The 23,800-nt window shown below is 40.9% G+C and overlaps 1 protein-coding gene and 1 long non-coding RNA gene across 3 annotated transcripts; one reads left to right on the top strand and one right to left on the bottom strand.

Moving 5' to 3' along the window:
• Positions 1 to 439: 439 nt before the first annotated feature.
• On the top strand, positions 440 to 11,440 carry LOC144050161 (uncharacterized). Of its 2 annotated transcripts, XM_077563192.1 has the most exons (13): positions 440 to 600; positions 1,358 to 1,554; positions 2,703 to 2,840; positions 3,202 to 3,316; positions 3,660 to 3,846; positions 6,156 to 6,297; positions 6,424 to 6,579; positions 6,677 to 6,732; positions 7,388 to 7,557; positions 7,696 to 8,096; positions 8,410 to 8,506; positions 10,475 to 10,769; positions 10,848 to 11,440. In XM_077563192.1, the coding sequence occupies exons 1-13, from the start codon at positions 478 to 480 to the stop codon at positions 11,027 to 11,029; spliced, it is 2,259 nt and encodes a 752-aa protein (XP_077419318.1). In that variant the 5' UTR covers positions 440 to 477; the 3' UTR covers positions 11,030 to 11,440. The 2 variants fall into 2 exon arrangements, with proteins under 2 accessions (XP_077419318.1, XP_077419317.1); XM_077563191.1 differs by having other exon boundaries at positions 7,388 to 8,096.
• Positions 11,441 to 14,997: 3,557 nt separating this feature from the next.
• On the bottom strand, positions 14,998 to 18,502 carry LOC144050162 (uncharacterized). Its single transcript, XR_013293795.1, has 2 exons — positions 16,670 to 18,502; positions 14,998 to 16,477 (listed from the first exon to the last, which is right to left on the bottom strand). It is a non-coding gene; the product is annotated as an uncharacterized LOC144050162 (long non-coding RNA).
• Positions 18,503 to 23,800: the final 5,298 nt, after the last annotated feature.

The raw sequence follows: 23,800 nt of genomic DNA, 5'->3' as shown, positions 1-23,800 counted from the left end.
GGAAACATAGATTGAACCATTTGCATCATGAGTGGATGATTTAGGCAAAAACATTTTTTATTTTTTTGCAAAAATATGACTGAGGCATTTTTTTTAAGAGGGTTGACGATATGATTATGCCCAAAGCCTTTATAAAAGTTTTTCACTGTCTGATGCTAAAACAGGTTTGGCTTCCGTCTTTCATTTTCTAGAGAATAAAAATATAGAACGGCTAAAGTTAAATCACATACTGTAGTTTTTTTCTGCAGGTGTCATGCATGATGCTTATGGCTACTATGACTTTATGTACACCTGAACTAAAACTTCAGGTTAGAATTATTAATGATCTGAAAGATGAGAGGCATGTTTGGGGTGGGGGGAACAAAATCATTTCAAATGATGTCACTGGTTTGACCTGTTGGGTGGAATCCAAAGGAAACGCCTTTTCAGAGCTCTGAAAGTGACTGAACAAACTTTGACGAGATTCTTGCCAACATCATGGCAGCAGGTGTCATACTCCTGATGCTGTTGGCAATACTAGGGTCAACTTCAGCTGAAGATTTTCATGGGGATAGTATTAGTTTTCTTAAGCCACACAAGGAACCCGATGGAAGTATTAAGGTACTGTGCTGCACTTTATGCTAATGTTATCATGGTTTGTGCTTTCTAATTTAAGGTTTTGTGTGACAATAAGATAAAACAGCTGACCCAAATGATCGGCTCATCAGCCAGGTCTGTAGAAGCCTGATAACGATCCTGATCATTTGAGTCAGCTGTTTTTGAGGAGGGAGACAACAAACCGGCAGGACATCGGCTCTCAAGGACCGGAGTTCCTGCTCTATGCCATGGCCCAGATTTTAGAAGACGGGACATTGTTGTCAAAAGTACTAAATAGCCTGTAGTTACTAACTAGCCGGAAATACCTGTAGCCCCTTCAATGTTGCTGTCAGCCTCTTGGCAACCTTCCTGACCAGTTTTTTGTTTCATGTCTTTTCGACAATGAGGGATGTCTAGTTCTCGGTATGTGGTTGTTGGGCCATATTTTCACCACTTGATGACTTTGTCAATATCTGGGAAATGTTTTTGTAAATGTTTGAAGAATGACATCCTCCTGATGATTTGCAGTCAAACTGTCAAACTAAGGCCGGTGGCCAGATGTGGCCATATCATTCCCGCCATATCACTGACGTATGGATGGATATATGGGAGGGACTAAACAGTTTCAAATACCAAATTAAAATATTGTTGGCCTACTTTGTTTCAGGCTCTAGTTAAATCTGAACAAAAACTGCCCCCATCACCCGAACATTGTACAGAAATAGCAACAAGCATCAAGTCTCACATTCATTTGATAATTCTCCACAATTTCTCTCTGTAGGTTGCCTTCCATTACAGACGGAATGGCAGGAATAATTGTGTTCATCCATCAACCTTTACATGTGAGGCGTGTACAAGCGTCGTCAACAGTATTGTCACGCAAACAGACTGGGACAACACAGGCAAGAGCAGGTGGTGTCAATTAGATAGACTAACAATGGTAAACGTCTTAATGAACATGTCCCATATTTCTCTGAGGTACGTGGACAAACGCTCACATTCATGATCATTTTTAATCGCATTACAATTGGGGGTGGGAGGTTTATATTAACGGGGTATTTGACTAATTTAGCAATTTTCAGCTGGAAGAAGTTAATATGTTGTCAATTAATTTAATAATTATGCTTCATTCGAGGAAGGAGGGAAGTGGAACTTAACACCTTCATAGCAGGAAGTATGCACGGGAACGCCTCTTTGAACTCATAACTCTGAGTTGCGAAGTTGGGGGCTGGTTTAAATCTGATGTCACTTGACAATGGCAAACCCCGCAGACAAAGACCATGAATGGAAAAACATAATTTACATGATTATAAACATATTTATCTATTGATTTATTATAACAGTAATGTAGTTATTCGAAGTGACTTTACGTATCCCAACAAGATTTTGACTGACTGTTAACCAGAACAAAAAATTATTGGAACCAGACATTTTTGTTGTTTACATCACTTCAAACGCTTTGAGGTCGGAACTGAGAAAAACCAAGTGGGCTTCCCACCTTCCTCGAATGCAGGATTACTTTAAAAACACATTTTGACACTTGCTTTCGACTGAAAATGAAATGGCTCAGGTAACAACCAATCATGGCTCGGTTTGCGAAGCTGCAAAATCCAGCCGTTTTTATCCAGGCAGCCATTTTGCCACTTGCTGTCGACTGAAGATGACATCACAGTTGCTCAGGGCTTAGGCAACGACCAATCACAGCTCACCTGTTTTCTGAACTATGCTATGATTGGTTGTTACCTGAGCCCTGAGCGACATTGTTGTCATCTTCAGTCGACTGCAAGTGGCAAAATGGCCGCCCCGAGATGGATAAAAGCTGCTTGATTTAGCTGCTTAACTCATATTCCACAAACACAATATTAAGCAAAATAACATATTTAGACTAGTGGGGCTGCATATAACATATTATTGTTCAATAAAAGTGGGCATTGACTTACCTTTAAGGTAGCTTTTAATTTGGTGAAACTCAACTCAATCCTGGACATTTTGACTTGGAAATCCCTTTCATTCGCATGACCATCATTTGTGTCACAAATCGAATAGCATCATACTACCTGTATGCTGAAAATAGGCTGTTTTGAGCTGTATTTATGCTGATTTGCAATAACAATACTTCTTCTCAGTAACACGGGTTGCTGCTGGGCAACTAACAATGACATTAGAACTAATTGGACAACCCATGCACACCTGGACCTCCGAACACGATCTGACACTGAAGCCCTTAACAACTGTCCCGTAACTACTACAGTGTCCTCCCTAAGGTAAATAACTGTTGCTTAAGACGCAATATGCAATGTAACACATAACCACATCTATCATGACAGGTAGAATAACACCTAAAAAGATCTCCATATCATTATTATTATTATTATTATTTAGTAAATAATATTAAATCAATATTAATATAAGTAGCAAAAGAACAATTTAAAAATAGTATTTTAAAAATAAAAGCATTTCATTTAAATTGATTATACAACTCATTTTGAATTAATTACTGTATATGAGTGAAGTAGTGGTCAGCAAATCGATGAATAGTGTACAATGTAGAATTTTTAGTTATTTCGAAGAGCGCTCGATCAAGGACTGAATTTAACTATGAATTATGTCTATGTTTGTATGCAGAGTGCCCCAGAACTGTTTCTCAAATATTCATCTTTTAGCGTATGATCCGGATGGAGATCATGTGAAGTGTCACTTGTCTGCAGATGCCGCGGTTCATAACATTACTTTAAATGAGGTAATTCTTTAATGTGATATGGTATACCTGCTGTATTTGTTAATTAAGCAACATATTTGTAGCCTCTTATGTAAGCATAGGACCAACTCACAGCATTGAAAATTATGTATACAGTTGACCGCCATTATGCGAGGGACATACTGTATGGATGGGACAGGCCTACGAAAAACTGTATATCATTGCCGGCCAGTGTACGTTTTCCAAACAAAAAAAGGGGAGGGTGTATAGTCCCTATGGGAGTGTGTTGTATGTGGGGGGTCGACCGAGACTAAGTTCACAATAAAAAGTCAAAGAATAATATCTGAACATGATAATGATCTATGTTTCACTTTCTGTTTAACAGAATACTTGCACGCTCGAAAAGACAGGGCATGTCAGTGTTGGCGTCTACGTGTTTGAATTAATGCTTGAGGATTTCCCCACTAAAAACATCAGTTTGTCCGATGCAAATGGAACATGGACATACTGGGAGAACTCAGATGAAAATGCAGTACCTCTTTGCAAGCTGAAACTGCAGTTCTTACTAGAAAGTAAGTGATTGTTTATTTTGTATAATAGTGAAACACATCTGAATACAAAAAATAGGGCTGTCAAAATGAGTGAGTTAATTTTGAGTTAAAGTTCCTTTAACACCACTCATTTTTTTAACAAACGATTAATGACCGCCCCTTACTTGGAAAGCCTGTAATGGGGGAATTTCAGTCGCAACGCATCAGACACATCCACATAAAAATTTTGCAGTAATAAATTTAATAATAATGCATATATTTGTGGCAACTAGGGTCAAGTTGTAGTTTACAATTTAAAAAATTGCAGAATTTCACAAGTTACTTCATGTTAAAGATTATATAGCTCTTAATATAAAAAGAAAAATGCACTGACCTGTCACCTACGTCTTACAAATGCAATTATGCCATCTAGTGGCAGAAAAATTACCTCAAGACAAATCAGTATCACACTACACTACAGTACACTACATCTTTTGTTTTTATATATTAACTAAATTTTATGACTTATTATGAAATTACTGTATCAATGACTAAAAGATGCAGCCAAGTTTTTATTAGTTTAATGTTAAAAGACTATGAAAACTTCTATTGTACATTTAGAACACAAATTTGCTATTAATCGTGAGTTAACTATTGAAGTCATGCGATTAATTACAATTCAAAATTTTAATCGCCTGATACCCCTAAAATAAATATAAATGATAGTTCTTCAGTGAAGAAAAATAACTTCTGACCTAAAATTAAGATGACAGTGTGAGGAAGCATGCATGCTTTCTGTTTTCTGAAGCTTAGCTGTGATTGGCTGTTACCTGAGCCATGAGCAACTGTAATGTCATTTTCAGTTAACAGCAAGTGGCAAAATGGCAGCCCCCTGAGATGGATAAAAACAGGTGGATTTTGCTGCTTAATTCATATTCCACTAACACAATATTAATTAGAATGTCGTTTTTAGGCTTGTGGAGGCACATACAACATATTGTAAAGAACATTTTTGGGTTGACGTCCCCTTTAAGAAATGTGTTGTCTCAGTGTCCGGAAGTTTGGGACACACGAGATGACGTACACACTGCTTCCTGCTCAGCCTGAAATATACAATACCTCAAAGTCGTCTCAGTGGAACTGCTGCTCTTCTACTCGTTACAATGAGCAAAGCTTTCTTTTGCAACAATAAAAGATGCATCTTGTCAAGGTGCGGTCTGCTTCACGTCTAAACCAGCAGCAAAGTCTCCATCTTTACTTCTTACACCAAGCACTTCCAAATACGGCCACTTTGGCCACCGAGGCGTCGTGGTCCTGCTGCGTGACCAGGGTTGTTAGTTTTGCAAATTTAGTTATAGTTAGTTTTTATTTCGTTTTTATTTTTTTTTTATTAGTTCGTTTTAGTTAGTTTTCAGGGTGGCTCTGTAAGTTTTGATTAGTTTTAGTTATTTAAAAAATGCTTAGTTTGAGTTTAATTTGAGTTAGTTTTAGTATTAGTTTTCGTAAAAAAAAAAAAAGTGTATTATTTGTGTACAAGATTTAATAAATACTATGGTAAAATGAAAAAAGTAACGCACTTCTTAACTAGCGTTGCATTTCAACAAAAAGCATGCAAGGTGAGCCATTTGAGCCAAAACTCAAATATGCAAATTTATCAGCTGAGTGACGTCATGTGAAGGTGTTTCTCTATTGGCTGCTGCTAGATGACGTCACTTCTGTGTGACACACTTTCAAACGTCCTTATTCCGGTTAATATCAAAATAAATATACGTAAAATCACATTGAAAATCAACACCAAAGGCTCATGTATTACATTAATTACTAAAGAAAGCTAAGGACATTTTCACAATAACTATAGTTAGTTTTAGTTAGTTTTGTAAATGTAATATGTAGTTTCAGTTAGTTTTAGTCTTTTAAGAAGCATTTTTGTTTTTATTTTGTTAACAAAAAAATATGTACGGGACATTTTCGACAGTAAATTGGCTGACTTTGTCGCATACTGGATGAAGCCCAGAAAAATGACAAGCTAATCATAATCATGTGTTTCTAATACTAGTGGCACCCAAGTCACAATAATAGACTATTAGAAACCTATTTTAATATAATGTGTGTGGTTGCTGGCTGCCCCATTAAGAGTGATATATGTATTTTCTGTAACTCAGTAATATGTTTGTTTGCCTCTTCCATGAACACGTCCTATTCCTTCACTTTTAACTTCACTCTCCTAAAATAGAGCGGACATTTTTGGAAAGTGGGGGCCGTCAACTACTGTACAATCATGGCAGAGGTTTTGTCTTGATTTGCCTTAAAAGATGTGCAGTACACAAAAATCTCATCCGTCTTTGTTTCAGTCCTCCCTTCACTGCCAAATTGTGAACTTGGTCATGTGCAACCCAAGTTCTTGGACCCAACACCCAAACATGGTTATGTGCTTCATGCCACAGTTGGTGAAAAATTGGTTCTTCATGCCAAAGCGCAGGCTCACCATGCTACGTAGGTCTTCCTTCCATTTATCACTTATTATCTCTAACACTTCTAGATTACTAAAATATAATTTGCCAGTACATTCAGCGATAATTACGTCTCCATGTTTTTCTTCCTGTTTTTTTTTTTTTAAAGCATTGATGACTTTCAGGTCAGTGGCCCCCACACCATGAAAAAACAGTTCAGTGATGGTGAACATGGAAAAGCTGAATTTACCATAACCTGGACACCACAACGTAGTGATGCATACAGAGTTGTGCCAGTCTGCTTCACAGCAGAGACCAATGAATCGTGAGAGTTCAATGATATTGACAATGTTGGATTAGTTTTTGTTGTTGATTATAAAAACAGCAAAACCTGTCGAATCTCTTTCTTCTTTGTATTTCAGCCAATCAGAGATGAGGTGTGTTGTTGTCATGGTGAGCAAACCAACGCCCTTTCATGGTTTGTTAATCCAAATTATACTATATTTCACAAACCAATTTATATGTCCGATGCCCAGATTTAAATTGAAGTTGGAGTCTAACCCAATTAACTTTGGATGACTAATGGTGTACACTTAGGATTGAGCATCACTCAGTTGCGGGACACATTGTCACAGATAACGCACAAGGAAAACATGGGGAGAAGATGCAAACTCCACACAGGAGGCCGTTTTAGATAGATAGATAGATAGATAGATAATCCCAATGGGAAACTGAATTATCCACCTGACATACAATACACTTATAAAGAAAAAAATACAAGCAATAGATACGTTTCACAATTTAAATTTGAGAATCATAACAAACAAAACAACCTAAACTACAAAAATGAAGAAAATGACACAGCTGGATACAAAACACTCACGATGTTATTGATTTTACCTTTGTTTGTTTGTTTTTTGAAAAATTATTTTTTCTGTTCTATGTCTGCTTAAAATTTCAGTTTGAAAGATGCATTTGAACCTACCTATTGTTTTACATGATTTCATTTCATCACTGCAGCTGTTCCATAGTGTAACTCCTTTCACTGAGACACAGTGGAGCGTCATTTTAGTTTAAACTAGTGAAGTCAGTAGTTTTCCAATCTTTTACTGGGTGTTGATATTTGATCCCAGGTAAAATGACCTGCACAGCCAACCAGATGATGGTTGCTATTGAGATATGGACATTGCCTGACGTGGATGTGAACTATCTCTCGTTGAATGAGCCATCCTGCTTGGTCACTCATAACGCCACTCACATCATTGGTTCGACGTTGTTCAGCAACTGTGGCACAACAATTGAGGTACTGATTAAAAAAAAAAAAGATCACAATTATTATGCAACAATGTATATGAACTGTATGAACTGTAACAATATGAACTGTTGCCCATTTTTTCCTCATCCGCCTTTTTTACATGACTTCATTTCCCCTTCAAAACAGGATGAAGAAAAGTATATTTTCTTTAGGAATCAGATCCAAACCTTACGTGATCCGTTGAAAATTGTATCCCGGGGAAAGACGGTGAAGATTGAGTTTTCTTGCCAGTTCCCCAAAACAGCCACCATCTCCTCAAATTATAATGTTGAGAAGTCTGATTACATTTTCAGCGACTCCAGATTCGACAGCTTTAGTTATTCGTTTGACGTTTATACAGATGGCAAGTTCACAAGTAAGGTGCAGCCTAGTGCTTATCCAGTGCAGGTGGAGTTCCTTCAAAACATTTATTTGGGCCTTAAGGCAGAATCCAAACTAGCAAATGTAAGTTTGTTCCTGGACTCATGCAGAGCCACACCTGATGACAACCCTGACAATGCTGACTTCTATGACCTTGTCAAGGACGGGTGAGCACTGACACAGGCTGATATTTGCAAACACAAAAGTCATCATGTATTTCAATGATTGAAATTGCCTCCGCAAAAGCTTCCTCAAACACACTTGCTATTATTTGTCTGATCTAATTCCTTAACTTCTAGTGATCAAGAGATGAAAACTGACTGGATTTAGACTATTTAAATGAGATTGTGTCCAAAAATTAGCGGAACCATAACTTGAGCACATTTTTAGGCTATGACAATGAAGGGAAAAGACAAGAAATAATAATGAGTAAATCCCCAAGTGTCTGATTTGTTCTATATAAATATGCTTTTCTCACAGGTGTGTTACGGATCCATCTTTAAGAGTCGAAACAGTTGATAAACTGTCATACCACTTGGAGTTTCAAGCGTTCAGATTTGACGGCGACAATGATCAGGTGACTGAAAAACTAAATATTTTCACGCCCCAAAAAATTAACAAAATAATCAATTTGCACAAATTTGATACAATTTTGTCTAATTTAATACAGATACAGACATAGAAGGTGCATGTTTTTTCTTCATTTCATTTAATTAATAATGGCCGCAAAATACTGTAGCTATTTCTATGTATGTATGTGAAAATACTATACTATATATACATTTCTGTGCCGTATGAGATAAGTTGTAAGTATCGTACATGCGGGAGTAAATAAGTCCCACCCCCACCAATGCTGCTGCTACATGTCATCATCAGTGGTCTCTCTTTTTTTTTTTTTTTTTTTATTAATTTTTATTTTGTATATGGGTGAGTATGTGTATGTGCGTGTGAGTGTGTATTCATTAGTTCACCTAAAACCTATCAAAAAATCCCATACCGTTCACCTAAACCGAACACTTCAGAACCCAGTCAGAGCCGTGAGGCCGTCAGGAGACCAGAGGAAAGACCAAAGAAAAGAAAGGAAAGTGAAATCACCAACCCCAGAAACAACCAAATTCCAACAAATCAGGGAGACCTCAAGAGACCAAAGGAGAGTCTGAGGAAAAGAAGGCAGGACAGACGAAGCAGAGTGAGATCCACAGACACCAGCCTTTTGCCAGATTGTGTCTGAGTTTCGATAGATGCTCTGGATCTGGCATGCATGGAAATCTCCACCAAAGAGGGGAGCCGACGACCCCTGCCAGAACAGAGCAAGCGCAACACCTCAGGGCCCCCCAGGCCACGGCAGCGCCAAGGGACAACCCCCGGGTCCCGCAGGGGGCACCGGCCGGAGAGCAAACCCAGGAGCAGGAGTGCCCCCCACCCCAACACGGCCTGCGCCCCCAACCCAATGTAGCAGGACGGGGCACTGCAGGCCCGCCAGGCATCCCGACGGTCCACCCCCGCCATCCAACCCAGCCCCAGCCGCCCCCAGGCCCCCACACCCCCAGCACCCAAGACCCCCCAACCCCCCCTACACACACACACACACACACACACCGACTCCACCCCCACCAACCGCCAGCCCCCGACCCCGGGGACCCCCCGCTCCCAGGCATCGGTGCCGAAGAGGGGCCGGACAGCGGAGCGGAGAGGGCACCCGCGCCCACCCCACCTCCCGCCGCGTGGAGGGACAGAACACCAGGGGCAGAAGAGGAGATGGGGGCACCCCCGAACTCCAGGCCCAGCGGGGAAAGGCCCCGGTCATCACTCCAGCGTTCTTAGTGAAAACTAACCCTGTTATTGAGTTCGCCAGCTCGCCGACTGGCGAACTCTACCCCTACACCTTCATTGTGACCCCACCCAGTGTATATACAAGTGTGTGTGTGTGTGGTGCATTAAAATTGGGAGCAGGTGAGCCGGAGCAGAGGGAAATGATATCCCCATGCTCCGATCCACCTGCCTCCCAGTCATGTCAGTGAGTGTATGTGGTGCATTAAAAAAATGTATCAAGAAAATCAGTTTATTTTTAAGGGATCGGCCGATCACCGATCTTCCAAAATTGAGAAAATAGGGGCCGATAAATTAGCAGGCCGATCGATCGGTGCACCCCTAGTTAATTTCATATAACATAACATGCTGCCATAGACATACTGTTTTTACTTTATGTTTAGGGGGTATCTGGGAAATTTTTCACTGAGAAAAAAAAGTTGGCTGGTGGAAATTGTGTTTGGCTAGTAACTTTTAGAGTCAACAGCCACATTGGCTGGTCATCAAAAAAGTAAATTTAGAGCCCTGCATATAACTGAAGTTAGATTAAAAACAAAAACAACGAATCAGGAATATGCAGGGGAACACTGCTTTGCATACTTTAACATATACAGTATGGGCACACCTCTCTGTACTACATCAAAACATGTGAATACATTGCTGCCTTGAGATATGTCTTTGATTCATTCAGTGAGTGCTCGTAACTCAAAACATCTCTCAAATAATCTTCTTCCAGGTGTACATCACCTGCACGGTCCTAATGTGCGAAGTAAACGATCCCGTCTCCAGATGTGCCATGGGTTGTCTGAACGAGCAGTTTCGCAGGCGCAGACGAGCAGTGGGCGTGCAGACCTCCATCCAATCCTTGACTCAGGGTCCTTTTCAGTTTGTCAATGAGGCTGTTCCCAGTGGAGCTGTTCACCACAGCAACAGTCAGATGAAGATAGCGGATGCTGAAAGGATTCAAGCTGATGTGAGAAACAATACCAACGTGGTTGATGTGATGGAAAAGAGTGACGCTCCTATGCCAGGTGGCAACATATAGAACCAGGATATTTTCCTACCTGCTAACTGTATTATCTAATATCTCAATTCATGTCTTCTGGCAGTTTCTGGGGACACCAAACTGAGCGGAAGACGAATGGAAATCAAGGAGATGCTGAGTACCAACTTCAGCACGATGGTCTTTGGTAGTGTGTGCGCTTTGTTTGTGGTAGTGTCGGCTGTGGTTGTCACATACTACGCACGCAAGAGCAAAGGAGATGACCAGAAGCCTCTTCTGATTTCTTAATGTATTTATTATAATCACATTGTTTTATAAGCATATTTCCCAAAAACAGGTTATGACAATTATGTCATTGTGATGAATGACAATATGTTACACCATTAACATGCGTGATTTGGATTTTGGGATACTTGATGACCCTTACATTGTAATGCATTAGGCATAATCCCACCTGTGAGAACAATTTGTGCTACAACTCAAATTTTTCCAAAAAGTGCTTCTAGTTTGATTCTATGCCTGCTTTGTTTGTATATGTGAAAAAAATGTTGATGTAGAATAAAATGAAAGCGGTTCACTTAGTTTCTTCGATCCAGAAAAGATTGTGACAAACGTCATCAGCAACAAAGTTGTCATTCTAAAAGCCCATGGCTGTGTTGTCTTTGCTATCAAACATCTAAATAAAATATGTATATTGTCGACGTGTATGAATTGTGCTTGCCAAAGAGGACCACATTTCTGCATTAAGAAAGCATAGGAACTGTAAATGTTTTTTGAATTCACTGAATTTTTTTGTATAAATGGCAAACGGCCAATTAAAGCTGCATGTGAACATAAACCAGACAGTTAGACTGCATACAGATTGAAATCAGACACGGTGGTAAAAACAAACTTCCATTCAGTCTGTTTCTCCAGTTTTTTTTTTAATAACACTGTCTACTTCAACATTGTGAGAAGTTCTCAGTAGCTAACATATGTTGGTTTACTTTGTGAGGTCAGGTTTACAAAATTTTACTGGAATAAAAAAAAAAAGCAAAGATTAGTCTATCTACTCTTCAGAAAAGTAAATCCAAAGGTGGTCTAGAGGCACCAAATTTTATGTACTACTATATAGCTAACCAGCTACAATATATCATTCTGTGGGCACAAGCCAACAGAGATACTTAATGTTGGCTGGAACTAGAACAGAAGGATTGTAATAACCTCAGACTTTTAGATTTACTCTTTATTACATCATCGATTAAGCGACACAATTGTTTAAAAAAAACAACAATGATTTCCGCCACCCTGACTGCCTGGTGGAAGGCACTAGAAATTACAAAAGCCCAAGTGGAAACCTGTGGGCTTTCTCCCCTATGGAATAACCCCGACTTTCAACTTAACAAGCAATCGTTTTAATTAGGTGTGTGGGAGCAGAAAGGAATTACACATCTCCACCATCTCTTCTCAGATAATATGTTTATATCATATACATCTTTGCTCCAAAAATACAAAATAAAAAACAGATTTTTTTTACATTATCTACAAGTTAAAAGTATGATAAAGAAACAAATTCCAACACTTCAGGGTACGCTCCAATCGCCTGTTTTAGCTAAATATATTACCAAGCTTTCTCTGACAACAACAAAAAAACTTTCAAAAATATATAAGTTACTTTCATAGACTGATAAAATGTCTTTACCCATCTCGAAATGGGAGACAGACTTGTCTATAGCTCCGGAATCTGACTTTTGGATTCAAGTTTGTGAAAACGCATTTAAAATGACAAAACACACAAATTTACAACTTATCCAATATAACATTATTCATAGAACATACATTACTCAATATATAATGAAGAAAATGGGACTCTCAGACTCCGACATTTGTCTCCAGTGTTTACAAAACACTACAGACACTTATTTTCATGCTTTATGGTTATGCACTCCGGTTATGTATTTCTGGACTAAAGTCTTAGAAAAACTTTCCGCTATCTTGGACTGTAGGATACCTTTATCTCCAAACTTGTGTTTGCTAGGCAAACTAACAACAACTGACTTACCACATAAACAATTTCAATCTACACTTATAGCCCTTACTATCGCGAAAAAAACAATTCTTGTTAACTGGAAAAATAAACCAATAAAAATCGACCAATGGTCAAACCTCTTCATAAATCACATTTTAATGGAAAAAATATCTGCCTCCCACCCCCGCCCGGTTGTGGGGGGCCCCGGGCGCTGGTCGCTCCTCTTAACTCACTGCACTAGTTTTGCACAATACACTTTTATAGACATATAGGGCACATAACACACTTTGGGGGGGGGGGGGGTGTAAACACCGTCTTTGCCCTACAACTCCCCTCCAATTTTAATGCACCACACAACTGGGGCGCCATCGGTTGGGTCGTGGGGGGAGCGGGGGCTGTGGACCGGTGGGGTGCCTGGCGGGCCTGCAGTGCTCCGTCCTCCTGCGTTGGGTTGGGGGCGCGGGCCGCGCTGGGGTGGGTGGCGCTCCTGCTCCTGGGTTTACTCTCCGGCCGGTAGCCCCTGCGGGGCCCGGGGGGTCGTCCTTTGGCGCTGCCGCGGCCTGGGGGGGCCCTGAGGTGTTGCACTTGCTCTGTCCTGGCAGGGGTCGACGGCTCCCCTCTTTGGTGGAGATTTTCATGCATGTCAGATCCACTACACCAGCATCTATCGAAACTCAGACACAATCTGCTTCTTCCTCAGGTCATTGAATCGGTGGAGGCTGGCGTCTGTGGATCTCACTCTGCTTCGTCTGTCCTTCCTTCCTTTCCTCAGTCTCTCCTTTGGTCTCTTGAGGTCTCGCCGATTTGTTGGAATTTGGATGTCTCTGGGGTTGGTGAAGGACTCTGGTTGGTGGTGTCTGGTCAGTGCTGGATTTCACTTTCCTTTCTTTGGTCCTTCCTCGGGTCTCCTGACGGCCTCACGACTCTGGCTGGAAGTGTTCGGTTTAGGTGAACGGTACGGGATTTTTTAATAGGTTTTAGGTGAACTAATGAATACACACACACTCGCACGCACACCCACATACAAAAAAAAAAGAAAGAATAGAGAGCAATGATGATGACGTCAAATCGGTAAAATTACCAAATGAACAATACTGAGCTCTCCAGAAAAAAAAAAAAGAGCACAAGTGTTCTCATGTACAAATACTTGCATGTTTTATACTGAAACGGCCAAACCCAAGGGAAAAAAAGTCACACGCACAATAAATAAATAAATAATCCAGATGCATGAATCTTTGCGTATACATAAAGGGCCATGCTCGTTCTCACGGACATTTAAGTACTAGCCCGATTGGGATGAAAACTGAGAAGCAAACAAAGAGGCCGGCTTGGAGTACAGCCCCAACTCTAGCTCAGGCGGATTTATTTTCTGGTTTATCTGTATGACATCAATTTGGTCGATAATTGCCCATAATTATTGGCCACCGATATTATCGTGCATCCCTAATTACTAGTTGTGTTGAAGTGGAATGAAATGAATGAATGAAGCTGTATGAAATGATAAAATATAATCATCTAATGCAGGGCTCCACACTAAATTTGCACTGGTGCTACCAACTTTTTCAGTTGGTCGCGCCACACAGGTTTTGGTCGCCCCTTTTTTTGGAGGAAAATATAGCACGACCGTATTTGCTGATGTATAGTTGTCCCAATTTGCATTGCGTAGTTTCAGATGACGTAAAAAATCGACAGCGACTCAACATATAGCGGAAAAATATTTTACTACTAACAAGATTTGGTTCAATTATTTTATATTACTTCAACCCTATTAAGCCAAACATATATTAAATACAAGACATTTTGAGCCCTCTATTTCATGAGTATAATTTTCCCCTCACTAAAACCCTGACGTATATGATCTGACATGCAGTGCATGGATAATCCGTTAGAGGGCAGTGTCACCCATATGATGGCTTTTCCAGCGACCTTGCAAGATCGCCCCAATTGAGAAAGGAGAGCCCTATACTTAAGTGGGAAATGTCCTTTTTGATTTTTGGAAATGTTTAATATGTCTGTTTATTATTATATTTTTGACAGTTATATGTATGAATTTAAAGCATTGTGACCGGATGTCTCAAATATGACACAAATCAAATGTCATATGTTGATTTTCATTTTTTTGTGTGTGTGTTCAAAAGGACCAATAAATACTCTATTTACAAAGAATCAGCCATGTTTAACATCATATAGTATAGAAAAGCTTTTTTTTGTCCATGTCAAAGCCAATACAAAGACAAAAGCATACAAGTTTTGAATAAAATTTGGATCTTTATCTGAAAAGGATAATATGCTTCAGTATTTTATTGAAAGAGCAATAAATAATACTGTGATAAAAATAGTTTATAAGTACTCAGACTGTACATTGTTACATGATTAGACAATTCAAAAGGGAAGAACAGGACTAATAGCAACATGATTTACACAGAGCATGAATGAGAGAAAATACAAAAATGAAAACCTAACTTGCAGTTTAGAGTTAGACTACGTGTTTATATATATATATATTAAAAAAAAGCTGGTTTCTTCCAAATTGCCATGGAGCTTAATTAATGTGAAACTAGTGTAGTGAGAGCAGACAAGACTTACAGGGGGGAAAACTATAGCTGAAGCTATAATGGTGAAGAGACAACATAAATGAGTAATAAATAAGAACACAGAAGAAGACAGAGTCTATAGTTAATAAACAATAAGGCTTGATATAAAGTCTTTGTAAAAAGTTTTTTTTTAAATGTTGGAGCCTGTCTACTTGCAGCGGGGATTAACAGAGGCTTCAGTGAAATTGGTCCACCCAAGGAAAAGTTTTTTCAGTTCTTCGCTACATTAAACCACCTCCTGTGCAGAATCAGATCGGTCTCTCCAAAGGTGAGGAAGGGCTTTGATGTGGTTGAAGGGACAGTTTCAAAGTTGGCAGGGACGGGAAAGTTAGTTCTTGCATGCACGGTGAATGAGACACAACCTGGAATTTTGTTTCCACTTGCATTTTAAAGTGGCCCTAGTGATAAAAATTTCCTGCTACTAATATGGCTTTAGTTTCTTCAATTCAAAACTTTACATTTGGTGTGTGCGCGATATCTGCTGTCAACATCATCTGGCTTGCCAGCAGTTATTTTCATGGTGACGGTCACAGTGTTGAGCAGTTTGCAAAATGGTCTCCAGCAGTTTCTGATATTCACACACACATTGACCTACATAACAGCTGCATTTACATTTAAAAAGGAAAAAAAAAACAAGCAATAAGCAACAAAGAATTGAAAAGTTAAAAAGGGTAACGATATAGAATTAAATTATATCACAAGCCACTTAACCATTGATTATATTTCAAATCAACAAGGAAAAAACATACATCTGGTCAAATAAAGATTATAAAAAAGATTAGATAAAATGTCTGTTGGTAGAAATATACAAACTCCAGACGGTTGAAAACATTCCGTTACATACATCTGAGATCTGATGAGCCCAGTGAGGAAATGTCAAAAGTTGACTGAAAGGGATTGAGACAAAAAGATTAACATTATATTCTAAAATCATATAAATGTCCCATTGGTTTACATAAATATAAGAAACGTGGATACATCTACACAGTTTCCTCTCGGGATACTGAAATTGGTGAGCAAGATCATATTTTTAGTGTCCTTAGAAATCTGTTAGTTCATCATCCTGGTCTTGAAAGCAGGGAATTCCCCTTCGTCTTCTGACCAGCGGTTACCTATAGAAATAATGAGGATAAACTGAGATGGGGAAGAGGGACATGAACAGACACAATAGGGGAAGCAGAAGAGAGGACAGGGATGGAAGGAAAAGAAGAAAGGGAAAAGGCGTGAAACGTGTGTCATTCCAGCGGAAAAGTTCTATAAAGCTGTGCTCTGGGTGTGAAGACGATGGCTTTTCGAGACGCATCAACCTGCACGATGTCATCTTACCGTTGCGTGAGGTTTATGTTAGCAAGAGTAGGTCCTGACAGTAGCAGTGTCCAGCCTCTGTATAGACTGGCTTCCTGTATGCGCATGTTGGCATTTTGAAACAAAATAGGCAGGAGGGTAAACGGACTATGATGGTCGTTGATAAACTATACATCGATGGCCAACTATTCCGGAACCCCAACTCCACTCCCTGGCTGTTCTAATTAGCATCGATGGAACTAAACTTTGTTTGATTATTAGATGTATACGTATACATATACATATACATATAATGTATATGTGGTTATAAAACCTAAAATATGAATACTCATTATGTTTACGCTATATTATAAATATAATAATAATACATAACTATATCTAAAAGTAGATTTAAACAAAAAAAAAAAAAAAAATCTCGCTTGGGTTACCAGTTACTGGTGTATTATAATGTTGTTTAACTCCCCACTAACGTCCTTCACTTTCACATCCCTACCCGTTTTTTCACTGTTATATTTACTTACACATTTCCTTATATTTTACACAAATTATATAAATCACCTAACTACTTTGATTCTATCCTATAACATGCCAGTATTGACAAATGGCCTATGCAGATATTTACACAGGACTGAGCCTATATTGTTTGTATGCATAAATTAGTTCTGGTTTCCTGGAATGTTTGTGGCGCTCGCTCACAGGCAAAAAGAATAAAAACTTTAGACCATCTCTTAAAATTAAAAGCAGATATTTGCCTCCTGCAAGAAACCCACCTACAAAAATCTGAAGAAAAATTACTTATTGATAAGAATTTTAGCCAAGCATACTCTGCCCCTTATAACAGCAGACAAAGAGGAGTCTGTATACTCATACATAAGAATTTACTCTTTACTCTAAATAATACAATAACAGACCCAGAGGGCCGATACATTATTATTCAGATAACTATATTTAATAAGATATATACACTTGGCAATTTATATGCCCCTAATAATGATGATCCGGCCTTTTTCCATGAATTTTTCTCTCAGCTGTTTGATTTAGCAGCGAACTCTACTATTATTATTGGAGGAGACTTTAACACAGTCTTAAATCCATTAATAGACCGTTCTAATAACACAACATGTATAAGGCGATTACAATCTACTAAAGTAATAGGGGAATATATGGATGATTTTGGCCTCGTCGACAGCTGGAGACTTAAAAACCCAAATAAGAAGGAATTTACCTTCTTTTCCGCTGTACACCGGTCTTTTTCAAGAATTGATTATTTTCTTACAAATAACTCTATTGCTGATAAAACTGTTACAAAAATACATCCTATTATTATTAGCGACCACGCACCAGTCTCACTTTCCCTACAAGTTGATTATACTTTTAAACCACCACCAACATGGCGTTTTAACATCTCTCTTCTAAACGATGCAGAGTTTGATAAAATTATAAGGAAAGAGTGGGCAGACTTTTTGGAAATAAATGACTCTCCAGGCCTATCGCCATCTCTTCTCTGGGAAGCTGGGAAAGCAGTAATTAGAGGTAAAATTATATCATATTCATCTTATAAAAAGAAACAGGATCAAAAATTTGAAAATGACTTGGAAGATAAAATTAAACAACTGACGGATGAGTACGCAATAAACCCAAATGACCAAATATGGACTGACTTACAAAATACAAAAATACAGTTAGACGATATGCTAACTAAAAAGACAGAGTTTATAATACAACAATTGAGATACAACAACTTTGAATATAATAACAAATCAGGTAAATTTCTTGCAAACCAACTTCAACGCAATCGGGAAAAATCTCTTATAACGGCTATTAAAGGGACAACTGGTGAATGTACACAATCACCAGAAGAAATTAATCAAATTTTTTATAACTATTATCGCAACCTATACTCAGAAACTAACAAACCTAACCCTGAGCATATTGAGGCATTCCTCAGTAGCTTAAATATGCCTCAGTTAACTACTGAATATAAAGATATGTTAGAAGCGCCACTTACTATAAACGAGTTGTACAGTGCTCTAGATAGTATGCCTAATGGCAAGGCACCTGGCCCAGATGGTTATCCGGCTATATTTTTTAAGCACTACTGGTTAATGCTTGCTCCGCTATTCTTAAGAGTAGTAACAGAAATTAAAACTAATGGTTACATACGTCCACACATGAATACAGCAGCAATTAAACTTTTATTAAAGCCAGAAAAAGACCCCACCCTTCCATCAAGTTACCGTCCGATTTCACTAATTAACACTGATATCAAAATTATTACTAAGGCTTTCACATCTAGATTAGAAACAGTAATCTCGACAATTATTCATAGCGACCAAACAGGCTTTATTAAAGATCGCCACTCTACTAATAATATTAGGAGGCTCTTTAACCTTATTAGCATGTCACAGCGGCATGATAAGAAGGCAGTTATTATATCGTTGGATGCAGAAAAAGCTTTTGACAAAGTTAACTGGTCCTTCCTCTTTGCTGTTTTAAATAAATTTGGCTTTGGGAAATCATTTATCCACTGGGTGTCAGTATTATATGATTCTCCCAAAGCTACAGTTACTACTAACGGGATTATATCTAAGCGCTTTATTTTACAGAGAGGCACAAGACAGGGATGCCCACTATCCCCTTTATTATTTGCAATATTTATCGAGCCACTTGCAATAGCCATACGCCAGGAAAGAAGGATTCAAGGAATTCACTCTGGGGTAACAGAACATAAAATTAATCTATATGCCGATGATATTTTACTTTATCTAGAAAACCCGGCGATTTCGTTAGGGGAAGTATTTAACTTAATAACTAAATTCTCACAGTTGTCAGATTATTCTATTAACTGGACAAAATCAACACTTCTACCTATTACAGAAAATTCATGGAACCCTGCAAGCCAGGACCCACATTACTCATTTCCTATAGGTAATTTAAAATACTTAGGCATAAAAATCTCACCTAAATTAACTGATTTAATTCATTTAAATTTTTCTCCACTTCTGGATAACATTCATAGTGACTTGGAACGCTGGAATAATCTTCCTATTTCTTTAATAGGACGAATAGCCACCGTTAAAATGAAAGTTTTACCTAAAATAAACTATTTTTTCTCAATGATTCCATTTAAACCTACGGCTAAATGGTTCCAGTTGTTGGACTCAGCCGTTACAAAATTTTACTGGAAAAAAAAAAAAGCAAAGATTAGTCTATCTACTCTTCAGAAAAGTAAATCCAAAGGTGGCCTAGAGGCACCAAATTTTATGTACTACTATATAGCTAACCAGCTACAATATATCGTTCTATGGGCACAACCCAACAGAGATACTAACTGTTGGCTGGAACTAGAACAGAAGGATTGTAATAACCTCAGACTTCTAGATTTACTCTTTATTACAACATCGATTAAGCGACATAATTGTTTTAAAAACCCAATGATCTCCACCACCCTGACTGCTTGGTGGAAGGCATTAGAAATTACAAAAGCCCAAGTGGAGCCCTGTGGGCTTTCTCCCCTATGGCATAACCCTGACTTTCGAATTAACAACCAAACGTTTTATTTAGGTGTGTGGGAGCAGAAAGGAATCACACATCTTCACCATCTCTTCTCAGATAATATGTTTATATCATATACATCTTTGCTCCAAAAATACAAAATAACAAACGGAAATTTTTTACATTATCTGCAAGTTAAAAATATGATAAAGAAACAAATTCCAACACTTCAGGGTACGCTCCAACCGCCTGGCTTAGCTAAAGATATTACCAAGCTCTCTCCGACAACAACAAAAAAACTTTCAAAAATATATAAGTTACTTTCATATACGGATAAAATGTCTTTACCCATCTTAAAATGGGAGACAGACTTGTCTATAGCTCCGGAATCTGACTTTTGGATTCAAGTTTGTGAAAATGCATTTAAAATGACAAAACACACAAATTTACAACTTATCCAATACAAAATAATCCATAGAACATACATTACTCAATATATGATGAAGAAAATGGGCCTCTCCGACTCCGACATTTGTCTCCAGTGTTTACAAAACACTACAGACACTTATTTTCATGCTTTATGGTTATGCACCCCGGTTATGTATTTCTGGACTAAAGTCTTAGAAAAACTTTCCGCTATCTTGGACTATAGGATACCTTTATCTCCAAACTTGTGTTTGCTAGGTGACCTAACAACAACTGACCTACCACATAAACAATTTCAATCTACACTTGTAGCCCTTACTATCGCTAAAAAAACAATTCTTGTTAACTGGAAAAATAAACAAACTCTGAATATCGACCAATGGTCTAACCTCCTTATAAATCACATTTTAATGGAAAAAATATCGGCCTCAAATAAAAAACAAATATCAAAATTCATAGAAATATGGTCTACGTATATAGAATATTTTAACCTAATTCTGGTTATTTAATTCTGCCTGTTAGCGAGAGCCACCACATTGTGATAACTTACATTGATGTCTCTGCATTTGGCAGTTTGTTACTAATGGTTGTGTTTTTATAGTCAGGAACCCAGTTGCTGCCAACAGGATCGAACAGATTCACCTCCAATGGGCACTAAAGGCTAATATTCGGATTCACTGCATGCCAGGGGACTAACGCTACAGGTGCTGTCCCCCCTGGCTGGGCGTGGGCGGGTCTGCCCCTCTGTTGGCTGCTGGGTGGCGGCTGCGTCTTGGTCGTTCCCTGGGTCTCGTGGTGGGTGCTGTGTTGCGGGGCTCTCCCTGGTGTCCGGGGCGGCGCCGCCCCGGCGCGGTCCGTCGCTCTGGGTCCGGCGACGCGGGTCGGGGCCTGTGGGCCGCCGGGGTGCCCCGTGGTTCCCTCTCCCCTCCCCCTTCCTCCCCCTTGCTTCCTCTCCCTCTTCACCTCTCCCCGCCCGTCCTCCGCCTCCCTGTCCCTTCTCCCTCGTCGCCCTTCCTCCTCCTCTCCCCCTCTCTCTGCGGCCCTGCTGCTGCCTCCTGCCCTTCCTGTCGTCTCCTTCCCCCGTCCCCTCCCCCTCCCCTGTCCGCCCTCCTCCCCCTCCCCGGGGCCGGGGGTTCCGTCCGTGGCCCGGGTCTCGGCGCTCCGGGAGCCGGGGGGGTGGGCGGGATTGGTGTTGTGCCCGCCCCGCTCCGGTGGGCCTCCGGGCACTTCGGGCGGGCCCCGGTATCCGGGGGGCAATCCCCGCCGGGGTCCCGGTGGGGTGGGTGGGGGTTTTGGTGGGCGGGTGCGCCTCCCCCCCCCCGCCCGGTTGGGGGGGGCCCAGCTGGTCGCTCCTCTTAACTCACTGCACTAGTTTTGCACAATACATTTTAGGGCACATAACACACTTTGGGGGGGAGTGGGGTGGGGTGGAGACACCGTCTCCGCCCTGCAGCTCCCCTCCAAATTTTAATGCACCACACAACTGGGGGGGGGGGGGGGGGCATCGGTTGGGGCGGCCGCGGTATGAAGCAGTGCTGCGGTCGCCTGTCCGTGTGCACCCCCCCCCCCCCCATTAATTTATTTTAATGCACCACATACGCTCATTGACATGCCTGGGGGGCGGATGGATCGGAGCAGGGGGGGATATCATTTCCCTCTGCTCCGGTTCACCTGCCCCCAATTTTAATGCACCACACACACACACTTATGTATATACACTGGGTGGGGTCACACACACGGTTTAGGGGTAGAGTTCGCCAGTCGGCGAGCTGGCGAACTTAGTAACAGGGTTAGTTTTTCACTTTGATCGTTGGGGTGACGACCGGGGCCTCTCCCCGCTGGGCCTGGGGTTCGGGGATGCCGCCCGTCCTCCGGTGCCCCCATCTCCCCTTCTGCCCCTGGTGTTCCGTCCCTCCGCGTGGTGGGGTGGGCGCGGGTGCCCTCTCCGCTCCGCTGCCCGGCCCCCTCTTCGGCGCGGATGCCTGGGTGCGGTGTGTCCCCGGGGTCTGGGGTCGGGGGCTGGGGGGCTGTCGGTTGGTGGGGGTGGGGGCGGGGGGCGGGGGCGGCTTGGTTGGTGGGGGGGTGGTGGTGGGGGTGCCGGGGTGGGGGGTGCTGGGGTGGGGAGGGTGTCTGGGGATTTGGGGACCTGGGGGCGGTTGGGGCTGGGTTGGGGTGGGTGGCGGGGGTGGGGGGCGGGGGGGTCGCGGGGGGAGCGGGGGTTGTGGGCCGGTGGGGTGCCTGGTGGGCCTGCAGTGCCCCGTCCTGCTGCGTTGGGTTGGGGGCGCGGGCCGCGTTGGGGTGGGGGGCGCTCCTGCTCCGGGGTTTGCTCTCCGGCCGGTGGCCCCTGCGGGGCCCGGGGGTCGTCCTTTGGTGCGGCCGCGGCCTGGGGGGCCCTGAGGTGTTGCGCTTGCTCTGTCCTGGCGGAGGTCGACGGCTCCCCTCTTTGGTGGAGATTTTCATGCATGCTAGATCCACCACACCAGCATCTATCGAGACTCAGACACAATTTGTTTCTCCCTCAGGTCATTGATTCGGTGGAGGCTGGTGTCTGTGGATCTCACTCTGCTTCGTCTGTCCTTTCTACCTTTCCTCAGTTTCTCCTTTGGGCCCTTGAGGTTTCCCTGATTTGTTGGAGTTGGGATGTCTTTGGGGTTGGTGAAGGTTAGTGGCCCGGTGGGTGGTGTCTGGTCGGTGCTGGGCTTCGCTTTTCTTTCTTTTCTTTGGTCCCCCTTTGGGTCTCCTGGCGGCCCCACGACTCTGGCTGGATTTTGAAGTGTTCGGTTTAGGTGAACGGTATGGGAATTCTTATTTATTTTTATTTTTTTTCGCACGCACGCACGCACGCACACACACACGCACGCACACACGCACAAACACACATACAAAAAAAAAAAAAAAAAAAGGGAGAACAATGATGATGACATTTCAAATGATCAATACTGAGATCTCCCAAGAAAAAAAAAAAAAAAAAAAAAAAAAAAAAAAAAAAAAAAAAAAAAAAAAAAAAAAGGGAGACAGACTTGTCTATAGCTCCGGAATCTGACTTTTGGATTCAAGTTTGTGAAAACGCATTTAAAATGACAAAACACACAAATTTACAACTTATCCAATATAACATTATTCATAGAACATACATTACTCAATATATAATGAAGAAAATGGGACTCTCAGACTCCGACATTTGTCTCCAGTGTTTACAAAACACTACAGACACTTATTTTCATGCTTTAT

This window comes from Vanacampus margaritifer, chromosome 4 (genome assembly GCF_051991255.1).
Source record: "Vanacampus margaritifer isolate UIUO_Vmar chromosome 4, RoL_Vmar_1.0, whole genome shotgun sequence".
In the NCBI taxonomy this organism is placed as follows: Eukaryota; Metazoa; Chordata; class Actinopteri; order Syngnathiformes; family Syngnathidae; genus Vanacampus; species Vanacampus margaritifer.
Note: the sequence above shows the minus strand (reverse complement) of the source record. Positions and strands in the feature narration are given on the sequence as shown.